This window comes from Poecile atricapillus, chromosome 18, assembly GCF_030490865.1.
Source record: "Poecile atricapillus isolate bPoeAtr1 chromosome 18, bPoeAtr1.hap1, whole genome shotgun sequence".
NCBI classification, from domain to species: domain Eukaryota; kingdom Metazoa; phylum Chordata; class Aves; order Passeriformes; family Paridae; genus Poecile; species Poecile atricapillus.
The window spans coordinates 2713659-2740756 of record NC_081266.1 but is presented as its reverse complement, the minus strand read 5'-3'; the positions used below and the strand labels follow the sequence as shown (position 1 = coordinate 2740756).

The following is a 27098-nucleotide window of genomic DNA, read 5'->3' as shown; positions in this document are numbered from 1 at the left end:
CAATCTTGGTGGTCAAAAACAGTTTCAATTTTAGAGTCTTTTCATCAGTCCCCGTAGAGAAACAGAAGTCTCTTTCTGCTAATCCATGGAGTTTCTAGAGTCCACTCCTCCCATCTCACACCACTCTGAGGTGTGCAATGGGTCAAATTGAATCTAGGGATGCTATTTTTTAAGGATAAGTGATTCAAAGCAGAAATCTTTTTCAGTTGTCCCTGTGAGCCCTCCTGGAAAACAGCCATCTCCCTGGCTCCTTTAAGGCTTTAAAATCTTCACTTCACTCGCAAGTTCCAGCAACTCACAGGATCATAATCATTTTCTTTCCTTTAAAGTCCACACTTTGAATACTCTATTCCTCCCATACTCTAGCCATGAATTAAAGGAGTCTTTAAACTACTGTCCATCTCCACAGCTGCAACAGAAAGACTTTTCAGCAACAAGCATCTTCTTTTTCTCTCTTTCTTATTTAAACTTAACTCTTTTCTTCACTGTTTCTGGTAGATTTATGATGTCTTACATGTTAATTGTCTCTCTTTCTCTGTCTGTTCTAAGAAAAAGGAGTAATCTGTTGTTTATCTAGGTAATAAAAGAGTTAAAAGAAGAAAGCTACAAAAGTTCATAGTGTCCGGTTTCAGTCTAGCAACAGACTTTGAAAACTAAACAAAACTGCTAAACTGCTTTTCTCTCCTTCCCCCCCCTCCCTGCGGCCTTGTCCCGGGCCTGGGAGGGGGGGGGAAAGCCAAGACGGAGCTTGTTACCTCTCCAGAGCCAGAAACAAAAAGAGAACGAGACAGCTCTGAGTGTACTTCTTAAGGGAGTGTTTACAAGTTGAATTCACTTTTTTAATGGTCAGATTTGCTGTCAATTCTTGAAAATGGCTGATAATTGGTCAGGAAGAAAAACTCCCATCAGTCACCAGTAGCTTCAACTTCCCTTTTTTTTAGCTCAGTTTTAAAGGTGAAGCTAACCTACGACAGATCAATCTGTGTAGATGTTGAAATCGAAGATGTAAAAATACAAGGGGAGGCAGCCAAGAAATACTTTTGTCAAATGGAAATTTCTGAACTTTTAGAGCTAACGATTTGATTATATGAGACAGCAGGCATCGAAGTGATTGACAGTCTGCATATAAGCAGTGGGTGGCAGACGTAAACTCTTGATCAGATGGGGTTCTAAAATTTCATCTGGTAAGTTGAATGATGATATATCCTGCTACCTAAATTATGTTTTTCTTGTGGTACTTATTTTGGCCAAGTCAACTTTTAAAACACCTGACCGTATACATGAAGTACATTCTAAAAAGAATCTGGTTTGTTTGTTGGTTTTTTTTTTAGTGTAATGTATTAACGATAACACTTCAAATAATTAATTTGTGTTTACCCATTTTACAGATTTTTTTTTTAAATTCATTTTAAAAGGCCAAATTACTTTAATTAGAGAGAAAGTGTTACTCTTCATCTGCTCTGCTTCTTTACCTGATAGTGAGTATTGGTGTTGCTGCCTCTTCAGCCATCTGTCTAAATTGTGGTTTTAATTTATTTTATAAGAAACTTGGCATTGAGATGGGAAGAAGTAAAGCATCACTTAAGGAAATAGGATTTAATCTTTCAGTGTATTCAGGTCGACTTGTCTTTCTTGCTATTTGTTAGGTAGACTGGTTCTAAATATCAATTTTTCAAAATAACTTTTATTGTGGATATTTTGTATATGGGAATATGCTTTCAACTGCTTTTCTTTAGTATGTTGTTTGTATTTTTCAACTAAGTGGGCATTTTTGAAATAATTTTGGAGGAAGATGTTTGAGTGATGTGAAAGAATTCTGCACAGCTAGGAATCTTAAATATTAGCACCACTTGATTAACACTACTATAATGTAACTAACTTTTTCCTGTGTATTCTGAACTAACAGAAAGAGGATCCTGCCAGTTCTGGTAATGCATATAATAACAGATCAAGAGGAAGCAAACTAAAACTGCATTTGAAAGAGGGTTTGTTATTTGGATTTTTTTGCATTTCTTGGTATGAATCTGACTGTTACCTGACCTTGGGCATTTTCCTTAAGACCAGTGCATCTAAATTGTAGAACATAAAATCACAGAATAGTTGGGGTTGGAAGGTCCTTAAAGATCATCTAATTCCAGCCCCATGCTGTGGGCAGTGACACCTTCCAGTAGAGCAGATTGCTCAGAGCTCCATCAAAACTGGCCTTGGACATTTCCAGGGATGGGGCAGCCACAGCTTCTCTGGGCAACCTGAGAGACCTCACAAGGAAGAATTTCTTCCTAATATCCAATCTAAAGACACTCTCTGTCAGTTTGAGGCCATTCCCCCTTGGGAATAATCCGTCTGCATCTCCCTTGTAGGTTCCCTTCAGGTGCTGCAAGGCCTCGGTTGGGTCACCCAACGCCTTCTCTTTTCCAGGCTGAACATTCCCAATTCTCCAGCCTTTCCTCGTGGAGAGGTGCTCCATCCCTCTGAGCAGCTTGGTGCACAGCAGACCAGAGGGGCAGAATCGCCTCCCTCACCCTGCTTTGGATGTAGCACAGGGTACTGCTGGATAAACGCTCCCAAAAAACATTCCATTTTGGGCCTGGTAACAGAGGGAGGGCACCCGTCTCCAGTTTCAGGTGTAATTTGCCTTTTTTTGCCTTGTTTCTGTCTCCCATTTCTCAGCCCTTCTCTCATTGCACAAAACTGTGGGTTTCCATTGCTCTTTGATCATATGCATCAAAGCAAGGAGTTGATGTTGTAGATTAATAGCATTAAGCAGCATGGAATTTAGTGCTGCACAGGGCTGCTTTTGCTAATTGCTGACGGGTATTAGCACCAACAATTAGTGCAGACACTCACTTAACTCTGGCAGTCAGAGCTGAACTCACCACAGCAGCAGTGAGCCATCGCTGTAGATCAGAAGGTGGGTCCATCTGGGCTGATATTCTCTGCCTGATAAGGATGTTGATGTTTTAAAATGAAGTTGTGAGAGGACCACGTCAAAGTACGATACTCCTTGGTATTTTTCTGTGGATAGAGTAAGGATGCTTTTCCTGAAAAACAGTATTTGCTGAAGCGTTGAGGCCTGCCTACTTTTTATAAATACTTGAACAAGATGAATAATAGGCAATGATGAATTAAAAATAAAATAAATGTGGCCTCTCTGCAGTTAGATCAATTCTCAGAGTTTTCCCACAAGCCTGATTGGCGTCCACATCTCTAAATTACAATACATTATACCTGCTCTAGGATTGTTAGTCTGATTTAGGAGCAAAATAAACATTATGTGTGGATGTTTCAAGAAAACAGTGCAAGATCTATTTTAAAGGATATGTGAGTTCAGAGAAAATCCTGAGATAATTTCTGATCTACTTGTGATGTCAAACAAATCCCAAACCAGTTTTATTTGTTGCTGATATTTTAAGCTTTTGGAGACTTGTAGAACAGCTTGCTGCTATTCTTTTAAGGCAATAATATGGTTATTTTTCTGAAATGATCAGCTCCTGAAGCTGCACTCAAATGAGCTGAAAGAAGGGAGAGCTAAACGAGGCTCAGCTGCACCGCTGGACTTTGGAGATGACAAGTGACATGTTCAGTGTTCCAGTTCAGTGCCACACTTTGTACCCCATGTGTCTCTGTGCTTGAACTTTACGTCACAGACAATGAATATTTTTAATAGAGTTTGTACTCTTTTGTCTGAGATGAATGCAGGCCCACACATGTTGTAAGCTTCAATTAATTATCCTCTGGGGTTTGCTGCACATATTTGCATATGCTCTATCAGTGGACCACCAAGATTATTCAATTAAATCCCTCACAATGGCTTTAAGAAGGCCAGTGATTAAAGCCTTAGTGATGACTGTTCATTTATAAAATAATTATTTTTATAAATTTCAGTCTCAGAGCTTATTTCTTGCAAAATAGGATCTATTGGGAGAGACAGCTTGAAATACAGGATGTGTCTGAATAGGTACCACAGTTACAACTGATAGACAAGTGAGTGCACCAGCATTTCAGCCACTTTCTTCTGCCCCACTGCTAAAAGAAAGATTTCTAATCATTTCCCAGATGACAATTACTTAGCAGAAGTTTGCCAGACTATTTTTCTTTCTCAGCAGACTTAGGAAGGGTCTAGTTCTGACCTGATGTATTCTGATGTAAGTGCTCGATAAGCGTGGTTTTCTTTTAAAACCTCTGCTGAGTTACTGATAGAAATGTGCTTTTATTTAATAAAAATGGCTGATTACCAGAGGTGTAATTGTGTGGTGACTGTACCAATTCCCAGGTATCTGAAGTGATCAAGAAATGAAAGTTGTGTAGCTGTCTGGAGACAGTGTAATGTTGTTACACTTCTGTGTAACCTGGGCTAAAATGATTAAAGGATTGCTGTGATTTACACAATCTTAACACCAAGCACAAAAAAAACCCCAAAGCAACCTGCCATTCTTACATATAAAAACCCAAAAAGCAAACAAACCTGAGTAAGGATAAATACTACCAGATAAGAGAAAGATAAAAATGTCACCAAAGGTAGAAAACTTAAGATAAATAAGGTATTTAACTACTTCTGTTAATGAATATTAGGTTTTTTGATCCCAATGTGCTTAGAGAGGTTTGCAAAGCAACACTGGTTTTACCAAATGTCTGTTGAAATTCTGCTGTTGAATTTGAGGTAGTAATTCACTGAAATTATACATATTTTTCTGGTTTTATGTATCTCTTGGGTTTGTGACTCAATAAATTCAGGAGCTTTATTTCTTTGCAGTTCTGTAGGAGGATTTTTTTTAACAAATGCACAATTGTTTCCACATCAATAGGTATTAAACTGCTTAAATTGTCTGCATTCACTTTTCTTATAAGTATCTTTAACATTTTTTTTTCAAAATGTAGTTATTGATAAACATGTTAAAATTGCTAAGAGGAATTGTTGTTAAAGTTGCTTTCTCTTGTAAATTACCTCTAATTTTGATACAGTAAAATGGAAGCATAAGTCAGAACTGCCTTTTGAATTCCTACTTCTATTTCTAACACTTGCTCAAGAACATATCTCACTTAGGCTTCCAATAAATCAGGAAGGCCAAGGCTTGCATAACTGAGCTTAGTGGTAGATGATTTTCTGTCTAGTGAGCTTTAAAAACAGTAAAAGTTGGTATGTAGCTACCAAAGTATTTGCTGAAGGTTTTCACTGAATTTGATGCTTGTAGTTGTAGAGGGGTTGACTAAGACAACTGAATTATCTCTGATTTACTTGCTGTGATGAATTTCTTCTGGTAGTGTTGTACAGTTGTGCTCATGCAGTCAGTGTTCATTTGTCCCTTATAAATACAAGTTGGGTTTATTTCTGAAAATTTCTAATATTGTATGGGTAAGGAAATACCAGTGAGTGGTTTCTAATTAATGAAATGCCCCAATTTATTAGTGTAACTCCAGCAGCAAGGAGAGCTTTTTTTTTTTGTTTTGGAACACATTTTTTGTTGGGTTGTTTTTTATTGTTTTGATTGGTTGTTGTTTTGGGGTTTTGGTTGGTTGGTTGGTTTTTGGTTTTTTGTTTTTTTAATTGAATGTGGCTTTTTGTTGCCCTCTCTACAAGTTAACTTTTACCACTTCTACCCTCTCTACCTCTTCAGGAGAGGCTGCAGTGTCCCTCCTGCATAAACAAGATTTTGGAAAACATGAGCTGGTCAGACATCTGCTGTCAGTCTTCACAGGATGTCAGGCTGGCTCAGGATGGAAGGCACCACCGTGGTCATCTGGTGCCACCTCCCTGCTCAGGCAGGGCCACCCCAGAGCCCATGGCACAGCTTTGTGTGTCCAGACAGTTCTGGAATCTCTCCAGTGAGGCAGATGAGCTCTCTGGGCAGTCTGTTCAGTGCTTGGTCTGCACAGTGCACAGGGAGGAAGTTCTTCCTCATGTTCAGTGGAATCTGGGCATCAGTTCCTGCCCGTTCCTCTTGTCCCACCATTTCTGGGCCTCACAGTCCATGCTCTGAGTCCTCCCTGAAGACAGACAAGGATGAGGTCCCCTTTCAGCCATCTCTTCTCAGGGCTGAACAGCCCCAGCTCCCTCAGCCTTTCCTCCTGAGAGATGATGCTCAGTCCCCCCACCATCTCTGAAGCTCCAGGATCCGCTCCAGGAGCTCCACATCTCCTTTGTCCTGAGGAGCCCAGAACAGGACACAGCACTCCAGTATGGCCTCACCAGGGCTGAGTAGAGGAGGGTGACATTTGCTTCCTTCCAGTCCTCAGGCACTTCTCTGTGACCTCTCAGAGATGATGATGGGTGGCCTGTCATCAACAGGAAGAGACGGCAGCAGCCAGATTGGAGAATCCAGTGGTGCTTCTGGTCCACAAACAACCTGCTGAACCACGCTGCTCCAAATCCTGCTCCTCTTTAGAGAACACATTGTGGGGTTTCACCTCAGAATTGTTAAGTTGCTCTAGTTCTTGGAATCTCTCCAGGTAGTTAACCATTGAAAGATCCTTGGATTTCAAGTCTGAAGCTTATAGACAGTTCTGCCTTCTAACACCCACTTCAGTGTTCTCCTAAACTTACCTCAGATACCAAACAGTGTGTTAGTCATTTTTATTACAGAGTAATAATCACAGAATTTAAAGTTTTCTTCATCCACACTGCTACTATCAAGGTACTGTATTAGACCCTGGGCTTAAAATGTAATGAAATGTCACATAAATTGATGGCACATGGCAGGTACATCTCACAAATTACCACAATGGCTTTGTGGCTCTTACTGAGTCTCAGTAGTTTACAAATTGCCAGATATGCTACCTACAGAATAAAAGGCACCTCCCACGAAGTTCTCGGAACCCTGAAAACAGTAATTTTTTCTGACAATGGAGTGTTTGATTAGAAAGAGGAGTCCTTTACTAAGACCTTCGTAATCTGTAGTAGAGTGCATGCTATTTTAGCAAGTATTTCATCCTAGCATTTTGAAAGAGTTGTTTTCTTTAATGTTTGCTCTTGCTTACGTAAACTTAGTTTTACATTGGAAATATGTCATGAGAGCATGTTAATCATATCTGCTCAAGTGAGAAAAGGCTGTTTTCATATTAATATTTTCCCTGGAATATGAATGTGGGTTTAGAATGGTCCCATTGAAAGGAAAGTTTATAATTTTGGGGCAACAGTGCTTAATCCTTTGGAAAATAAAAATAAATGAAAAGCTGGAGTAGAGTCTGTTTTATAGAAATGTCCAGATGATTTTCACTACAGCAGCAGCAAAGATACCAAAGCTGCTATAACTGTAACTGAGGAGGACTTAAAAGGAAAGTCTACAGAACTGGCAGGTTGCCTGAGGAAATAAACTCAGAGCAGCCCAGAAAAATGGAGGCAGCAGTAACTCCAGTTTAGGTGTTACATTGTCTGCCAAGAAAATGAGTAGAATTTTGTCTTCACTTTCCCAAGTGTGTGCATGCACAAAGGGTGAGAAGCACTTTGTTCTGTGGATGTGGTGCAGGTCTGTCAGCACTTTGGGACTGGCTGTCCCTTTATCCCCCCTCTTCTGCTGGGACTCCCTGATGTTAAGTTACCATACTCAGATGTTTCCCTGTGGAGCCACGCAGCCCCATTTCCAAACTTGTTGTTTAAAAACCTTAATTGAAAAAAGACTGGTAATTCTAGGGTATGATAGCACTGGTGAAAAAGTGCTTGCATTTGCTGTTTGCTGTAAAATGTGGCATTACAGATTTAGCAAAATAGAAGTGTCAGTGTAGCCACAGACCACATCCTTGCTTGCAGTTGTGTAGGGACTGCATTTACTTAAATTTTTTCCAAGTTCAGACAACTCTTCGTTATGTAACTGCATTTCCTGCTATTAAAAATGAGACATTCTTATGCTGCAGAGCAAGCACACAAGGTAGAAATGGCTGATTTGATTCATCCCCCACCTCCCCTGCCCAAATGAGGAATTAAGGGCTTCACAGAAGCCAAACAAACTGGCCTAGGCTTGTCTTATGGCTGTTTCCAGTTGAACCTTAGCTTTAAATATCAGTGCAAAAATTCAGCATTAATGCATAGAGAATGACTTTATTGCTCTGGTAATCTTGGTCTTCTTACCATATTTGTCATCTTTTAAATTACTTTGTCATGACAAATGCATAAAAACTGCTTCTCATAAGAAATACCACTCAGTATATTTGTGATGTATAGGGATTGTGTGTGTGTCCATAACAGAGATTAGTTTGCCAGTCTGTAAATCTTAAAACAGAATAAATGTTAGGAAGCAGATATTTGGTGCAGCATTCTTCAGGAATGTGTTCTTCCAGTGCTCATTTGTCAAAGGGAACAGAGTTTCTAAATTAAAGATGTGGAGGCCTCTTAAAAGTTGTGTCCTGGTTTGTGATTTTGTTTGTATTCAGCCTTTGCTTTGATGGCCACATTGACAATAAGCAAATGAGAAGGCCTTAGCACTGAGGAACACATAAATAAAGGCTACAAAGAAAGGGCATGAGAGAAGCTTTGAAGTGGCATCTAGTTTTAATTTGAGTGGGAGAAAACCAGATGTGTCTTGGGGGAGTTCTGGCCCAGCTTTTTTTTTTTTTTTTTTTTTTTTTAAGAGGACAGAGAGCTCAACCAAATCATTCAGTGGAGAGATCCCAAACCAACTGTTTCCACCCTGCTACTTTGATCTTTGTTGCCACTTTTGAGTGAACTGCTCTGGTCCAGAGGAAAAATGGTCTAACCCTTCCTTTTTACTGTGTGCATCATCCTGTACAATTGGATAACATATCTCCTTTTTTCCATTCCACCTACAGTTATCTGAGTTAATTTCCTATGCAATATACTGACAAAGATAATAGTGATTTCAAAATAGCAAAACTGATCAGAATTTTGATTTGGCTGACTTTTGTGTGTTAGAACAAAACATTGGTACACAGCATTTTGGGTCAGCAGTCCTGTAAACACAAGATAGAATGAAAACAAAGAAACCTGCTTGTGTAGGACTTCTGTTGGCAAGCTCTGCACCTGGAATGCTGCTTACAAATAGAATAATAGAAATGCTGCTTACAAATAGAATAATATCTCTGAATGATATATCTGAGGGCTTTTTTTTCTTCAGTAGTCCTTGGATCACATTAAACCAACAAAAAGATTGCTGTTGACTGTACATTTAGTGAGTAGATTAAAACTACACAACAAGGTTTTTTTGAACATGTCTAGAAAATAAGTAAAGTAATCCTGCCTTCTAAAGAGATTAAGAGTCTCAAAGGATGGAAAGGAGAAAGAGAGTCGATAAGAAAGCAAATAACATGAGTCAAATTCAAGGTTACTGTCATTTCTAACCTGAACAGGATAAGTCTTTTTGCTCTGAGGGCTTGTCCATGTGCCAGAACTAAGCTAACTAATAAATTATGCCAAAGATTGCAGTTTTCAGAGGAAAGAATTGGAAAGGAGAAGTTGAAAAATTCTGGAGAAAAGGGGTCAAGTTAAGTTGGTGCTGCTAGGTTGGTATCAGTTGTCTTGCACTGAGATATCTAAAAATGGACCTTCCAGCCATGTGAGGCTTTTTATAAAACATGTTTTATTTTACGTTGAAATGCTTCTCTCATGTCATCTCAGTGTAGATTTCTGGGGCCCAGCACATTGCAGTAGCAAATATTAAAAATTATGTTTTATGTGGTATGTGCCACATACCAAGTCTGGAGAATATGTTCATAAATAGTAAGAAAATACACAGGGAGTTTTTACTTGTCTTTGTCTCTAGTGTTTAGCATGACATTAATATGGATCCTAAAATAGTAAGGGTCAGTTATGACCTTCATTATAAGTGCAGAAGACTTTGTGTGTGGTTATCCTATGTTCTCAAACCATGGGAAAAGCTGGAAGGAGCAGGAAGAGGCTGTATCTCTGCCTAAGTAACACACTGGCTTCCAGCTGGCTGTATCCAAGTGAATCACTCTCTTACCAGTATAAAAGTACAGATGCATAGATGTGCAGAGTTGAACTCTGATTTACACATTGAACTTGATATCAAGTTGATTAGAGTTCTTAGTAAAAAAAAATCATTTTTTGCTTTATTTCCCTTGAGGTTTACTGATGATGTGTAGATTATTGTAGCATAATAAACAAAATTCTAAGTGTGTCTGTGTGTACCCAGAAACTTATGAATAACTGAACAACTGTCTAAATTGAACGTTGAAGATTGTGAATATCAAACTGTAGCTTGGTTTGAGTAAAACTCTCTGTGCTCTGCAAGATGGAGTTTAAAACAAATGCCTTAACCTACTGTTACGTGGGAGGGTTATGACAATAATTATCAAGCTTCGCTACACCTTGCGCAAGTATTTTGAGGAGTCTTGTCAAAATACCAGCTAAATTACTGCCAAAAACGCAACAATTGCATGAGTAATGAAAAAGTTTTCAAAGGGAAGTATTAAAAATCTATTCATCCAGTTAGACATATTTACTGTCATCACTGCTAGTTGCACAAGCTGAATTTCCAGTGTTCACCCATGAGATTTCACTTGTGTCTGAGCTGAAGGGAAAGAAAAGTCTGTTTTTCCTTTGCCTTGCCCTTTTAGATGGAAGTGCTATACTGGTCCAGAAGGAGAGTACTGTACAATCCAGAGGAGCATAGGTCATGTCTGTGATATGTTTTCTGCCTTTTTTATGTAATCTCAACTACCTCCTATACATCTCAACATGTGTGTGATTAGTAAGGAAAACAGTGTTTAAGGGTTTTTTGGTGGTTTTGGAATGCTAACTTGATATATGACTCAAACCTGAAGCAAACTATTCTTGAGTATTGCTTCCTCTCTTCTCCTCTCTCTTTTCCACCCTCTCCCTTTTTTCCCTCCTGGCTTTGTGTGACTTCCCCACTGCAGTCCTTGAGAGTGGCCTCACACAAAACACGGGATGTGCCTCCTCTTGGGTGGACCTGAGTATTTCTGGTCCCTGAGCAGAAGTCCTGATCCACTTATTTCCACATTTATGGGTGTCAGCTGACAATCACCTGCCAGCATTTAATGCGAGCAGGAAATCAACGTCTTCGCGAAGCGCTGTGTCCAGCTCATCTCCGTAGTTTGTTTTTGGTTCTTTTTTTCACTTTGGTGTGAGAGTTTCTGAAATGTCATAGTGGGGGAAAAAAAAGATTTTGGAAGGGAAGAAAAAGAGGACTCACAAAAGAAAGAACACCCAACCAAAGAAACCTGGATGATGCCTCCTCAGGAATGTTTTGAATCCGAATTCTCTTCAATCTGGGTCACTTTCTTTGAGAGGCTTTGTTTGACCAAAGCAATTAGGAATGACACAGACTGTCCTCAGTGTCTCTTTCCTGTCTCCTCACTGTAATTGATACATTTCTGTAACAACAGCTTCTTCAGGGGCTAAACTTAGAAATCTGCTGAACTTAGAACAAAGATAAAGTAGCGGCAATTGCTCGCTCATCAGTTAAGGTCTGTAACATAGTCTCTCCATTTAGGCATTAGGAGGTTTCTAAAATCCCAGTAGAGGAAATGCAAAGAATTGGGGTATATTTCTAATCTTGCATTTTAGGTTTATGAAGGTTTATCCATTCATTCACCATGATAGTAGTGTGGATTTTTTATTAGGCTTTTGTTTGAAGTCGACTTTTAATCAATAATGCTCTATAATTGCAAATTGTTATGATCCAAGGAATTTTAAAAGTGGAGAATATTAAGATATTGTTAAGTTCAGGTTGTTTTTACGAAGCAGGAAGGGCGGAAAGCGTGACATTCGTGAGATGAGCTGTGCTTCATGGTTTTGAAAGTTCAGATGGTTAAATGAATAAAATGAATAAAATGAGTAAAAGAAGCAGGTGTTAAGGATGAAGTGCCTCTGGAGATCATCTAGTCCAACCCTCCTGCCAAGGCCCCTGTGAATGCAGCTTCTAGGCTCACCTAGAGCAGGTGACACAGGTTGAATTAAGGTTTGGAATCTCTCCAGAGGAGGCTCCACAGCGTCTCTGGGGATGGTGTTCCAGTGCTCAGTCACTCTCACTGGGGTTTTTCCTCATGTTCAGGTGGAAGTGGCTGTGTTTCACTTTGTGCCCCTTGTCCTGTCTCTGGGCACCACTGGAGAGAGCCTGGCCCTCTGCTCTTGGCACCCACCTTTCAGAGATGTGGATGCATTGATAAGATTCCCTCTCAACCATCTTTTCTCCAGGCTAAACAGGCCCAGCTTCCTCAGCCTTTCCTCACGGGAGAGATGCTCCAGTGCCCTCATCATCTCCATAGCCCTGTGCCAAACCTTCTCCAGGAGTTCCTTGTCTTTCCTGACCTGAGGAGCTCAGAAGCAGCCCTCCCTTCCTCTTCCTTCCCTTCAGAGGCTGGAGGACTCAGACATTGCTTTCCTGTGTGGCAGCGGCTGATAGTTGTTGAATTTGGGCAATTTCTTCCAAGCTGTGGGAGCTGCTGCCATCTCTCAGGATCTGCAGTTCAGGGGAGTGAGATAATGCAAGGGGAGCATTTTTGTGCTGCTGGGGGTGAAGCTCAGCCTCCCAGCCACTGGAAGGCACTTCTGAGCAGCAGCCTGAATTAAAAAGTCACCTGAAAAAGCAAAATTGTGATTGCAACCCCTCACTCTTATTCCAGTGACTGAGTATTTATCTGTAATATTGGAAATATTAAACTGGTTATCTTCATGTCCTGAGGATGAGGACAATTGCTTTTACAGTAGAGTTTTATCCTTACAAAGCAGTTATATATCTCATGTTCAAGTTGTCCCTATCCAGCTGAAATCCTGTTTATGAATACATAAAAGTCACAGCTGAAGTGAATTATCTATGTTCATCTAGAAATTAAAAACACTTTTACTGTTATTAAAGTTCAAAAAGGTTACCAACCCAGTGCCAATGTTATCCATCTCTTCTCAGAGCTCTAATGAAGATTCTTCAATACTAGTTCTCTTTCTTTTTCTTTGTGTGTGAGTATATATGCATTTGTGAGTTTGTACACTTACGTTGTTATATGCCATAATTAAATATTCTTAATTGTTTTTACTGAACCCATACATTTGATATACAGGATTTACATAATTGAGCTGGAAAATCAAAATTTATTGCCTAAACTTTTCTTTCTCTCTCTCTTTCACAGTCATAATGAACGAAAAGTAACCTGCAAACATCCAGTGACAGGGCAGCCATCACAGGACAACTGTATTTTTGTTGTGAATGAGCAGTAAGTGCCTTCTGTTTCACTCTGTAAAACAAAGGTTTTAAAGCCCATTAATAATGAAGATTCAGTGATTACTAGTGGCAATATTTATCTTTTCCAAGTCAGATAAACATGTGGATAGTTCTACTTGTTTAAATTACTTGAAAGTAATGATAAATATTTTGTACTAACTTTTAAGATGTCAACCATAGCTCGAGTCAGTTGTATGATAGAAATGCATCACATTTATGTACTATATGAATTTCCTCTTGTCACTTTAGTTACTCTGTAATTTTAATAAACAACCTAGATATTATATAACAATCAAATAAACTTCCAGAAAGGGATAAATTTTATAACCACTGAGGCACAACCACAAGCTGTTAATCTATAATGTTTTGCCTGATAGTTCCTCCTCAGCTGGTTGTTTCCTTGGCCAGCTGGGACACTTTCTGAGTCATAATAACTCGGATTTGCTGTCTTTGCATTAGTTTTGTAGAACACACAACAGTACAAGAAGGTGTGCATGGAGCTCATACCTGACCTCAAGATTTTATTGGTGTCTGGGTTCTGGGTGTCCTACTCACCACCATTGCTGCAACACAGTGGTTTGAGTGAAAACCATCAGAAAATTGACCAAATTTCACCACTGTGCCTGTTCTCACCTGAGTGGGGCAAAGCCAATGAGGCCTTTGGAGAGCATTTCTTCCCATTTCCATCTCACATTCATACCTGTCTTTTTCCCTCCCACCAACACCTTGCTCTAATAGAGAAATTCTATTTTTAAGCAACATCTTAAAATTCATCTGTGATAGATTGGAGTTTAAAACACAGTGCAGGTAACTCTGCAATGAAGTGTGAATTGCTTTCAAATTGGAAAAGTAGGACACAGGCTGTACAAGGCTACATCTAGGGGTGCTTTTTATTAGCAGTCTGCACACACAGCATGTTCTAGTGCTATTACATATTCTATTTTCAGGACTGCTGCAGCAATGTCATCTGAAGAAAAGAAGGAGCGACCAGTAAGCATGATATGTGAAGCAACTAACTATAATCTGACATCAGATTATGCTGCTCATCCAATGAGCCCTGTGGGCAGAGTAAGTCTTTATGTCCAAATAAATTAGAACTAAAATAATGGAGTTATTCCACAAAGTACCAGGCAGTGCTGTGTGTTAGTATTCCACAGAAAAAGAGAAACAAAGCTTATATATTTTTCAGGGCACTCAACTCCTTCCGTGTTTAATTTGGAAACTGAAGTGTCTCAAAGAAATTGTCACTGTAGCTGTAATTTTTATCAGGTATCTCAGACCTTATGACTTGCAGGTACTTAAATTGACCTTTCTGATCTGTGTGAACAGCAAAACCTTGAGGGAGTGATGAGGCACTGGGCCAGCATTGTAACAGGAATTGCTCCATCACAAACAATTGCCTGGATGTCTCCAGGAAAAACGGAGAGAGTTGGAATTGTGTGCAAGAAGCAGTTGTGAGAGAGGTGGGAAGTGACCCTGTGCTAAATAGCAGATGACATTGGACCAGAAGCAGAAGTCCTGGCTTCCTAGAAAAGTTCCTGGTAAATGTTTAGGAGAATCCTAGGGTCACCTTAATTTATGTTTACTTCCCCATTCACCCAGTTTCTCAGGAGGTTAAGGTGAATACCCAGATGTTCTTACCAATTTCTAGATTTACTGGATAAAGCTGATGAGCGTATTGTGTGCGTTTTTAAATTTTTTTTTTACATTTTCAGTTTTCCTGAGAGAGAAGTGCACTTGCTACAGAATTAAGAAGTGCCTTAAGTTTTCTAGGAGACCAAGAAAACAGCTTTGATCAGTGATGACAGACAAGAACTGTCTTCTACCCAGTAGTTAACAGTTAAACAAGGAGAAAAACCCTATACTTTAGCTAGTCATTGAAAATGTTAACCCTGAGAAGTGCTTTTTCAGCAGATTAATCCAGCCTGCAAGGGAAAAATAAACTTTGGAATGTGTTCCAACTGAACAAATTCCTTAATGTCAGAAACTTGAATTGAAATAATTGACTTACAGTGTGGTGAGAAACATTGCAAGGTTCCTTTAAGTGCGCTTTGGAAATTTTTGTTGTTTTAAATATCTCATGGGACAGGCAGAATCCTTGACCTATGTTAGAAAACTGTTATTTAATGAGAAAAGTGTCTTAATCTATTAATGTTGCTGGGGGGAAAAATAGAGAGTCACAGATGTATTATGAACAGTAACAAAATCCATCTCAACTTTCATATGATCATGTTTAAGTCCATGCAGGAAAACCAGTTTAAAATACAACAAACTAGAAAACCCCCAAACAACAACAGTAAAAAATAAACTCAAAACCAGCTAAGCCCTAAAACAACCAAGCAAGTGAAAACCCAAGGTAATTTCTTGTTAGGGTCATAGGAGTGATGTGGAATGCAATAATTACATAGTTAGTTCTCTGAAAATTCATTTTCTGAGAAGCAGTCTCTGGTTAAATACGCAAAATTAATTACAATTTAGGCGCATGTGTCTTACATTTTTCACACTTCTCTTTCAAAAGAGAAGTTGAAAATGCCCTTTAGCCTAATGTTTGCTTCAGTCTTTGAGAAGGAAATTAAGATTTCTATGGCTCAGTTACTGTGATTTCTTTTACTTTCATTGATTAATGACACTTTAGTTTCCTGTGAAAATAATACTTTGAAAAAAAATACTGTTGTTCTACTTTTCATTTCTCCTGTTCTCATTTAAATGCACTTAAAATATTAATATGATTATTGTGGCTGTATGTGTAATTGCTGTGCATCAGTTTTCAGATGTGAATTTGTCTGCATTAGTGCAACACCATTTAAAAAGTGTTGGTTTTGGGGAAGTGAATGCTGCCTAAGTAGAACCACAGCTAATACCAGCCTGCCTTTTCTGGCAGCTATTCAAGGATAATGAGTTGAATCCTTTCTAAAGATGACTGTATAGAAATGACCCATGAATTATACCTGGATACAAAAACTGATTTTCTTCTGTGCTTTTACTCATGTCTTCAAACAGTAGAGCCTGAAATTCTTGACTTTTTGAATATAATGTGTAGAGGACTGGTGAATTGTAGCACAATAGAACAGAAATAAAATGTTGGTGAGGGAAGTTAGGGAGAACTAATTATATAGGAGTTAGGGAGAACTAATTACAGTGGTTGCCATTTTTTTAGGTGGTTTTTGTTTTCAGAGATCACTCATGACCACACCTGATATTGGAATGCAGTGAGGAATGGAGAAGTTTGGGGTACAACTCAAGTTTCAGACAGATAAGGGGTTAAGGGTCCTTGCATTAATGTTAATTGGTCCCAGATAGATGGGGAACTTGGAGCAGTTTCTATTTTGTGTCAGAAAGACTCTCTGGGGTCTAATGCTGCTGCTGACCAGAGGCTAATATGAGGTGAGGCAAAAATCACTTCCTACCCAGTAAAAATCTTAATTCTAATCTTCCTTTCCCACTGTATGCATGAGATGGGGCAAATAACACATTACAGCTCTGTTAAGTGCCACTTACTTCCTCTTAGCTTGAAGCATATTTCCAAACATGAAGCCAGTGGCACAGACCCCTGGCTGTGAAAACCCACAGGCTTCAGATTGCTACAGAGGTATTTCCTTTCATCTCTCTGTAGAATTAAGAAATTGTTTTTTGTAGTTGTCTTTTTTTATCTTATTTTTATTCCTGCTGTTAAAATCACTACCTAGACAAACAGGATTATATGCCATAAATTGCTTTTTAATGTGTAAAGTCAGTCACGTTACCAGGCACCCTCCATGGTCCAGATCTGCTGCTCTTCATTGCTGTCCTGATTATCAGCAGAATAAGGTGAACACTTCTCTCACCAAAAATGGATGTGGAGTTAGCCCAGGACAGCTGCTGAGGAGCTCCTGGTGACTCCATTACAGCTGGGATGTTTCCCAGTGCTCATAAACATTAATCAGTTTGTTTATAGATATTTCAATTCAGCCCAGCTTTAGTTTAGTTTAGTTTAGCCATACAGGTCTGCTCAGGATGCAGGTTTAGCTGGAAATTTTGGATTATTAGTGATGAGGTTCATTAGCAAACAGCACAGTGAACAGGAGGGGTGTGAAGGGCATTACTGGTGCTCAGAGCTGAACACCTGTACTGTGTTTTCATGGTTTATGTTCAGACCAGTCCAGCTGTGCTCCTTGTGCATCTCACATTTTAGTCCTGCCTAAATGGAATCCAGTTTGCTTTATTATGCAAACCAAAGCACACAAAGAGTAAATGATTGGGAGATTTGCTTCAAGAGCAAATCCTGGTCCAAGCTGAAATGCTGAGGCAGAAACCCACACAAGTCATGGAAAACTGCAGCATTGGAAGGCACCAAAATTGCCCACAAAATCCAGAAAGCAGCATCATGTTGTTTTGTGGTTTGAAAGATCATGTAAGCTTTGAAGACTGGAAAAATATTTTTAAAGAGAAGTTAAAAGTAACGAAGATACAGATTTGTACTCTCTGAATTTACATGCAGAAAATTTCCTTATTAGCAAGGTTCTCAACCTATGTTTTTCAAATTTGCATGCAATGAATTTAATGTTAATTAATGGGTTTTGTGCTAGTTCTGAAACTGGGAGAGAAGCCTCACATAATTCCTGTGTTTTCCTACCAGCTAAGTAGAGAGAAAAGCCACTTGCAGGATGATGAAATGTGCAGCCCCAAATGCTGACTGGTCTGCTGTCCAGAGTTCAAAACCCTGTTGTTTGTTTTTTCATTTTTGGAAAACAGTGAATTTCACTGGCTGGACATCCTGGCTTCTTTCTCAGCACATTTGTGCAGGTTTCTTCTCACAGGATCTGATTTTGGAGGCATCTGAGTTGCTGGAACTGTGCCTTAGAATGGATCTGATGGTACCAGGTGTGACTCTAAGTTTGCCTGTTCTGTTACCTTCTGCACCTTCCAGCAAGTGATTAGTAGTTGGATTCACCATCCTCACTTCCTCTTTGCCTTCTCCAGAAGCTGGAGCTGGGCAATATGTCCTGTATTATTTTGTGCTGTGGGGTAAAAAAGTAAAAAAAAAAACAACCCTTCAGTTTTTCTTTTTTTCCCTGTCATAGTTGGAGATAATGAGTTATGTGTGAGAGACCACAGGGCACTCAGGGATCCCAGGCATAACAAGAGGGGGAGGTGATCTGAAGTCTGACAACTCATAATTAGTTTATGTACACACCTAAAGTATTTCAATATCCCAAAATACTCATGGTTTTAAGGTTCAGTTTGTTGTGAAGTTATTCTCTTTATGCAGTGTGTGGCAAAATAATTACAAGTTATCTAAAGTGTTCTCTGTGTTAACTAAAATTAGAAAGCACTTGTGATGCTGCATTTAATTGAAGGAAGTTTGTATTCACAGTTGGTAGTATATAACCCATTAAAACTCTGCTGTTAGCTCAGTGAAATTGGAGTCAATATGGGTTTTTATCAGACCTGCCTTAGAGAGAGCTGTCTAAATTATCTGAAATTGTTAGACTTGACATAAGTGGTTGGTTGTCTCCAGAAGCATCCTTAATGCCTTAGCTATTTTTACAAGTATAGGAATTCTGGAGCACTCTTGAGGGGTTTTGAACCTTTAACATCTAATATTAGAGTAGGTGTGAATGTTACAAATGATTTCTGATCAAAGTGTTAGCACAGCTTTTTTGTGATATGCCGATATAGCAGTCATACAGGTTAACAGAGAGAGATGTAGTTCACTTTATAACTGGATTTTTATAGGTTCTTTGTTATATATTCCTTTTTCACAGCTGGATGTCATAATTTTCTTGGCTTCTTACAAATCTTTCTCCGTTTTGCACTGATAGATTTTTTCAGAAGAAAATGTGGAAGTTTTTTACTTTTATTCTTAATTAGGTTTTCAATTGCTTGCTCTGTCTTGCTTTTCAGAACTGAGTCAGATTTCTGTATCTCCAAGGGAAATTAAAAGCACTCTAGTTGTTTTTATATTCCCTCATGATTCTTGCAAAAAAAGAAATATAAAATGTATTTTGTGTGGTAGACTCTAGGCAGGCACACATAGTTTTTGTAATGCTATTATTTTTTTTTGCCAAGTAATGTTGTGTTCTTCAGTTAATGGCATCATTGACAAAAGCTGCACATAATTTTCAATTAAGTTCTCAGTTTATGATTTTTAACCTACAGCTGGATTCTCTCTGAAACATGTGTAAAACCCAACTTTGTTCTGAATTTCCCTAGAGAAACCCCACACCCTCATTTGCAACAAAACCTGAGTGGTTGTTTAACATTCCTCCTCTGGGAATTTTTTATAACCTGATGCTTAGTCCCTCTAGAAGAGATAGGGAAGCTGAAACACAGGATTGTATTGTCTCAATCCAAATGGTGGATTTGAAGCAGAGACGTGAATGCAGCTTTAAAAATGTGCTTAAACTTTACCTCTGCACAGGAGTGTGCTTTGCTCTATCACATCTCATCGTGTCTGAGGCACCAATTCTTACAGAATTTAAAACACAAGTAAATGTTCAGCTTATTTAGTTACAGAGCAAACTTTCTAAATGTAGGCTGAGAAGAATGAGCTGTGAATTGGCAAAGCACTGCAGGTCTCTTTGTGCCTTTTCCAATTTCTTTTGGCTATTCAAGTAGAAGGATGAAATCCAAAATGCTTTATTTTTCCTACTCCTCTTAATCATATGTGATCATTGCAGAATTGTAAAAAGTACAAGCAACAGCTGATATGAACTCTGAAGTTTCATGGAAAGGTGTCTAAGTAGACTTTGGTGCAAGCATGTAAAATAATGAATATTCAAACCCACCAAGAGATCACCCAAGTGATCAGAACAAAGAAAGAATACTAAAAAATTAGTTTATTTTAGGAAATGGGGGAATTATATCTTGTTGGAGTCTTTACAAGTTTTCATGTGTTAGGTCAGTGTTGGAAGCAGGAAAGAGTGGAATTTCTTGCCCAGCTGATGTAGTTTTTCATAATTAATAATATTTCCGTGAGTTGACTTCTCTTCCTACAGCTCACTAGGCATTTTACCTACCTTAGAAGAAGGTCAGATATGTATTTGGTTGGGTTTTTCCTTGTTTAAAAAAGCCCCAAAACATCTTTTAGTACTTGTCTTGGGATTTATCTTTATATTCTCTGCAGAAGAAAAGAAAGAAATGCTGAAACCAGCAGAACCATCACAATAATTATTTATCTAAAAAAAGAATACAGTTTCTGTTCTGCAGTCCCCCAGAGGAACACATATAAGAAAAAGATTTTAAAGAAAAGTGTTTTGATTTTTCTACAGTTATTGATGTCATGGTTTCTTTAACGTGTTCAATTCAATTTAGACATCACGATCTTCAAAGAAGGTTCATAATTTTGGAAAGAGATCGAACTCCATAAAGAGAAATCCTAATGCACCAGTTGTCAGACGAGGCTGGCTCTACAAACAGGTACTCAGACCCTTCTCACCCTCTTATTTTTTTTTTTTCCTCTAGTGTGTGGTACAAAAGACAACTGCTTCTATAAAATACAATGATAGCAGTAGCAGAATGAAGCTATAAACTGTGGTCTTCAATTAATTAACTCCTTACTGGATATCAGTCTGATACAAATAAGGCCATCAGACAAGTAAAGAGCATTGATAAATTAAATAATTGATTTAATTTCAGGTATGTTGAGATGATGGGACAAGGGTGTGTGACCCAGAATATTGGGGGTTTTCAAGTTTCTTTTGTTAGACTATATATTTCTTTTTTCTAAAATATTTTCAAAAAAATAGTAAGTGGAGCCATTTCTTCATGTATTTCACATAGGTATGTCTATTTCCTTAATTCAGAGCTAATCATCTCAAAACCAGAGATTATTTTAGGTTTTCCCATGGAGTTTAAACTAATCTGAAGTATGTGCTCTTTAGTATTGGAACAGTGTTCTATCCTGCTGTAGATTTGCTATTCTGCAATACCAGATTACACTTGCACTTCATTGGTTTGCAGGAATTCAGAGTACAGTAGCTTGATAAAAAAAAATTAGAAAATGAGCAACAAAACTCATTAGGCCATATTAAAAATCTGATTTTAATATCCACCAAGAACCCTTAAGAACTCATAATTTAAACTCAGCTGAGACAAATGTATGTAAGTAATTTTGATCTACACTGTCATTTACTGTGCTTAGACTGACTGGAATGACCTGAGTCTATTTCTGGGTGCTGGTGATGAGTTAGTTTTTAAAAACTGCTCAGATAAAAAAGTATGGAAGTGTCTGTTTAGTTTTACACAATCCTGTGTCCTCTACTCTTGTTCAATGCTGAGAGTGGAAAATTCTCACAAAGGTGACTTGGATGCTGTTTTCAGGGGCACAGAATCACACAGTTGTCTTGGTTGGAAGGGACCTCATGATAATCCAGCACAACCTCCCCTGCTCAAGCAGGCTCAGCTAGAGCAGGGTTATAGAATCCTGGAATATTCTGAGCTGGAAGGGAAGCATCAGGATCATCGAGTCCAACTCCTGGCCCAGCCCAGGACACCCCCAGAATCACACCATGAGTCTTTGAATATCCTCACAGATGAAGGCTGCACCACAACCTCTCTGCTGACAACTTGTGATAGTAATTTGACCATTCTCGCTGTACAAAAGTGAGAAAAGCCTCTGCTCAGATGGAATTTTGTGTTTCTTTATTTCTGCACATGGTTTCTTTTCTTGTCCTTGGCAAAAGTTTGGCTCCACATTCTTTACAGTCTTTCATTAGATATTTATACTGATTCCTCCTGAACTGTTCTCTCCCCAGGCTGAACAGTCCCAGCTCTCTCACTCTGTTTTCATATGAAAGATGCTCCAGTCCCTCAGTCATCTCTGTGGCCCTTTGCTGGGTTCCCTCCAGTACGTTCACATTTCTCCTGTACCAGTGAGCCCAGTTCTGGAGCAGCACTGCAGCCAGCCCTCTGCAGTGCTGAGCAGAGAGGAAGGATGTCCTCCCTCCAGCTGTTTGCAGCTCTGCTAACACAGTCTGGGATGCTGCTGCCCTCCTTTGCTACTGGGATGCATTCCTGGCTCATGATGGTGCATGGGGTTTTCCAGCTCCAGATGGAGGACTGAGCATTTCCCTCTGTTGAACTTCAAGAGATCCTTCTCTGCCCAATTTCCCAGCTTGTCAAGTCCCTCTGAATGACAGCACAGCCATCTGGAGTATGAGGCACTCCTCACAACTCTCATTATGTGCAGACTTGCTGAGGGTGAGCTCTGTGCCTGTGTGCAGCTCATTAATGAAGTTGTTAAATTGTCTTGGCCACGGTATCGACCTCTGGAGGAGACCACGAGGCGCTGGCTGCCCTCTCCCTGGGCCTGGCACTTCAGCCAGGCTTTAATCCACCTCAGTGTTGGGGATGCTTTACCTGGAGAACAATTCAAGTGCTGTGATGTTCGATTGGTGTTCGTAGGAAAAGGCACTGCTGTGTATTTCCATATTGCAGTAGTCATTGAGAGCCAATTCAGTCAAGAGTTTTATCAACAGATATGATCTTCAGAAATGTACAGCTTGTGCAGGTTTCTTTCTGATAGTAAAATAACATTTATATAATCACAGAAGGTGGCAATTTTTTGTTTAATTCAGGGTGTGCTGTCTTAATACATGTAATGATCTTCTGTTATTTTTCTGCTAATTTTTAAATCCAGACCATACTACATTTTTGGAGGATGTTTACAGTGAACATACTTTTTCTCAGTAATGTTTCCTAGCTAATACTTGGTTTATCATTTCTTCTTTCAGCTCATTTCCCCCACCCCAAAAAGAGCAGAGCTTGAAATACGAGGCTAAAAATTATCCTGACTTTTCTTGGGCTGGGGAACTAACCTAAAAACAGACCCACCCCACAGCTTCTCATTATAGAATCCCTCTTCTTCATTGTCACAAAACCTATTTACTACAAGAATATTGCTAATTCACACATACTTTTCTTCTTGGAACAGATTAACATTTTTATTAAATCTGATTCTACCAGGATGTGTGTGCTGCAGTGCTCTGGCTTATTTACACTGCAGTAGTGGTGGCAGTCTTTCATTCTGAGTTGTATGGTGTAAATTGGTTATAAGCATAAAAGAAAATTAAATTGCTGTGGGAATGAACTTTATTTGGGAAAGAAATTTGCTCTGGATGTATGAGTGGTAGTAGAAGACAAAGTTCAAAAGAAAGTTTCTTCAGAAAACAACGGAGGATCTACCTGAAGTGTTATCTTGCTCTTTTAAGAGCAAAAAAGCTTTTTTTAATTTTATTTTTTTTTTTTATGTTTTTAAATTTAATTAGTTAGACTGTAGATTGTAATCTCTAGCACCCCTGGAGAAAAAGAGGCTCAGAGAGGGCCTCCTTACTCTCTACAGCTGCCTAAAAGGAGATTGTAGTGAGGTGGGGACTGGTCTCTTTTCCCAGGTGACAAGGGACAGGGCAAAAGGAAATAGCCTCAAGTTTTAGGCTGGATATCAGGAAAAAAATTCTTCTCCAGAAGGGTTGTCAAGCATTGGAGCTGGCTGCCCAGGAAAGTGGCTGTGTCAGCAGCCCCCAGGGTGTAATTAGGTGTGTTAATGTGGCACTTGAGGACGTGGTTTAGTGGTGGACTCCAAACAGCCTTTTCCATCCTAAACAATTCCGGGATTCTCTCTTAACTTCAGCCTTCCTGGGGCACAGCAGCAGCTCAGGATGAGAAGCCAAATACCTAAAATAGCCAAGAGAAGGAGCTCCCAGCACACACAGCAGAGTTGTGCAGTGCCTGGTTTGTGCTGGGAGCCGCTGCTGTCCCCAGTGTGAGCGCTCTGACCTGCTCCCTGTGCTTCATGCAGGACAGCACTGGGATGAAGCTGTGGAAGAAGCGCTGGTTTGTGCTCTCAGATCTCTGTCTCTTCTATTACAGAGGTAAGTTCAGCTCCTGACAGCTTCATTTGCTAATTTTGCTTGAAGCAGATAAATTTTGACACACCACTCAAATGTAAGAAATAAGCTGCTGCTCAACTTAATCCATTAATATATTGTATAGCTGTCAATATCCAGGCCTGCTGCTCTTATTTTTTTTTTATTTTTTTCCCCCCTTTCTTTCTTAATTACCAGTTTCACATAATTGCTTCCTGCCTGCCAGGCTGTGCTCAAAGGGCAAACCCATTCACAGCCACCTCTGTTACTAAATTCTGGGTTGTAGTTTTCTCACAGCTTCTGTGGCTGGAAACTAAGTATGTCAGGTTAAATCTGATTTTTATGCGAATTGAGTAGCTGAAATGGGGATAGGGAAGGGATATATTGCAGGGGAGCTGAAACTCTGCCTTTAGAATGATAAAGAGGATATATATGCCTTTGGGAACTCTAATCATGAATACTTATAAAATGAAATGATGTCCAATTCCATATGAGTAGAAGTCTCTGCTGTATTTGGAACAAAAGAATCTGTTAGTAACCTCATGTAGCTTGATCAGACTTATTTTACATGGAAAAAATTAGCTGCTTCTCATTCTAGTCTGGAGTTACATGGGTTAATGATCCCCTCACCACTGCAGATTATGAACTGTAGTGCTCCTGAGGAGAAAAACAAATGGGACTTGGGCATAGGGAAACACAGACAATCCTGAAATAAAGTGTACAACCATTTTAGTTCTAAAGGAGGCTGAGAGTGGAGAGGATTGTAAAGCGTGGCAAAATAAGAGGAATGAAAGCAGGGCCATGAGCAGCCTGAGCTATGGGTGAAGGGCAGCAAAGGGTTTCAATTTGGGGTGAAACTTTGGAATTGGTAGAACTGCTGGTGATGCTGAAGCAGAGACTGATGAATATAAAATGTTCTCTGAAAGTGCAGCACAGATCCAGTCAAAGATAAATCGGGTCTGAAGCATAAAAGCTCTGTTTGCAACTGCTTTAGTTAACAAATTCTGAATTTTTCAAATCTGATCATTAGGCTTTGTTTCTCTACTCCAAGTGGTACACAGAAGTTGGATGAACACTGCTGAATCAAAATTAGGCTCAAATTCCAGTTGTGGAGGCATCAAGTGACTGATACAGTTACACTGTGGTTACCTAAGTGGTCATTACATACTCTGTGCTTTTTACAGGTTTATTTTAAAATCTTCAGGCTTCTTCAAAAAGTTGTAAAGAGGCTGCTGCATATAGCTGCCTTAAGAAGATTAAATTGAATTTAAGCACTGCACAGGAAGTTTGTCAAAATAAAAAAAGCATTAAGCAAAACCAACAACAAATAAAATAAATAGCTCTATAATCTTACTTTTTATTTTCTACATATTATTCTGCCCAGCAATCGGAAATACAAGCAAAATAAATTGTTTACATTATAAATGTAGCTTTTAGCTATCACTCACTAGAAAGTAGTTAAATCTGCTAAACTGGAATTAAATGTGTGCAGTGATAGTCTAAAATGTATTAGAAGTGGCTGCTAAAATATAAAAAGCTTTTACTCTAAACCCTTTTATGCTGTTAATTCTGTCTCAGATATTGAAAAAATAGGAAAGTCATGCCCTTGCTCCCAGATCAAACCACACACCCTGTTTGTGGTTGTGCAGTTGTGGTTGTTGGGTTTCTTTAGTTTTGTTAGTAAATCTTAATAAACTACCAGAATTTTGTTACAGTGTTAGCAGCTGAATTGCAATTTATAGATGAAAAGAAAAATTGTGTCATAGTATTTTCTCCCAGCTTAGAGAATGCTCTTTTTCTGTTCCCCTGAGGCATGAAGGACCATCCACTTTCAGATTGGAAGGTTCTTGTTGACACAAATAAAAGCTCTTAGAACTGGACAGAAGATCTGCTTTTTTTATTGTGTACTGTTCATACACAGCATGCAAGTAAAGATGGGTATGGGGCAGAGGGATATGGGGATAAAAGCAAGTCTGATTTGAAACAGATTTTTAAAATCTGGAACTGGAATGTAGCAGTGTGTCTTTAACAGACCAAAGTCCTCCAGACATGCAGCTGTTCAGTGGAATTAAAATGCTGTTCTGTGGCACCACTGGGGGGGATTTACTCAGTCATTAGTCAAAATATGATGTAGGCAAAGAGAACTTTTCCCCCAAACAAAAGTCCAAATAAAGTAACCCAAATATTTGCCACGTGTTTAGGGACAGGACACATTTTTGTGTGTTAGTATTTGAAGGCAAGGTGGGATAGTCATATTTAAAGGTACTGTTGAGTTCCTGAAAGTAAATCCATTCCATTTCTTTTCTTTCTAATAGAAATAAATTCATGCTCAGCTCTGCAATTAAGCAACTGTCCCAGAAAGTATAATTTTTATATATAATCTGTCATGTGATACTAAAATGGCTGGGCACAACTTTCCCCATATAAATAATTTAAATGAAGGTTCTGGCTTTTCAAAATCTAGGGAGGGAGTAAATGAGAACCTGGAAAAGATTTTTAAGTCCACACATAAGCAATAGTCCTGCTGTGCTGTTTAAGTGTATTTTAATTGTAACTGTGTTAATTTTTCATTGAAATTTTGCAGTACCTGTTTGCATCTTCATTTCATAGATACAGTTATTTACTGTGGCCACTGTCTTCAAGTAAGAGAAGTGTTATGGGGGACAGTCTCTGAAATGCTGATTGTGAATAGAAGTTCTGTACATGAAATGCAGTTAAGACCGACTTTATGAATTGCATCCAATTATTCCTTTATTAAAGTATAATAGGATTTAAAAGCTGGTTGTGGCTTTCAATTAAAATGTCAATTTTTTTATTAAGATCTATTGATGTGAAATTTTATGTAAAACAAGGTTCTGGGAAAAGGGTGTTTGTTTTGTGGGAGAGCTTTTTTTTACAAATGATCTGAAACATATGCATTCTTAATAATGGAATGTAATTGAGTGTAAACTCTTCATGGGAATTACAACTATAATTCATAATTAAATATTATAATGGGGATTATGTAGCATAATATGCCAGGGATCAGAAGAAGAATGTGCACATTTTCTCTAAGACCAACAGTTTTAAAGAAGTTTTAAATACTTGTGTTGTCATAGGTGTT

At 38.9% G+C, this 27098-nt stretch overlaps 1 protein-coding gene across 6 annotated transcripts in view; it reads left to right on the top strand.

Moving 5' to 3' along the window:
• Positions 1–27098, top strand: part of PLEKHA5 (pleckstrin homology domain containing A5) — a 163729-nt gene that overhangs the window by 83195 nt on the left and 53436 nt on the right. For all 6 annotated transcript variants that reach the window (XR_009279089.1, XM_058852908.1, XM_058852912.1 and 3 more), the window contains exons 4-7: positions 13060–13143; positions 14099–14219; positions 20445–20549; positions 23929–24001. Coding sequence is in view for 5 of the 6 variants with exons in the window: in XM_058852908.1 (XP_058708891.1) it covers positions 13060–13143; positions 14099–14219; positions 20445–20549; positions 23929–24001 (383 nt within the window). In the remaining variant the exon portion in view is untranslated. The remainder of the gene's footprint in view (positions 1–13059; positions 13144–14098; positions 14220–20444; positions 20550–23928; positions 24002–27098) is intronic.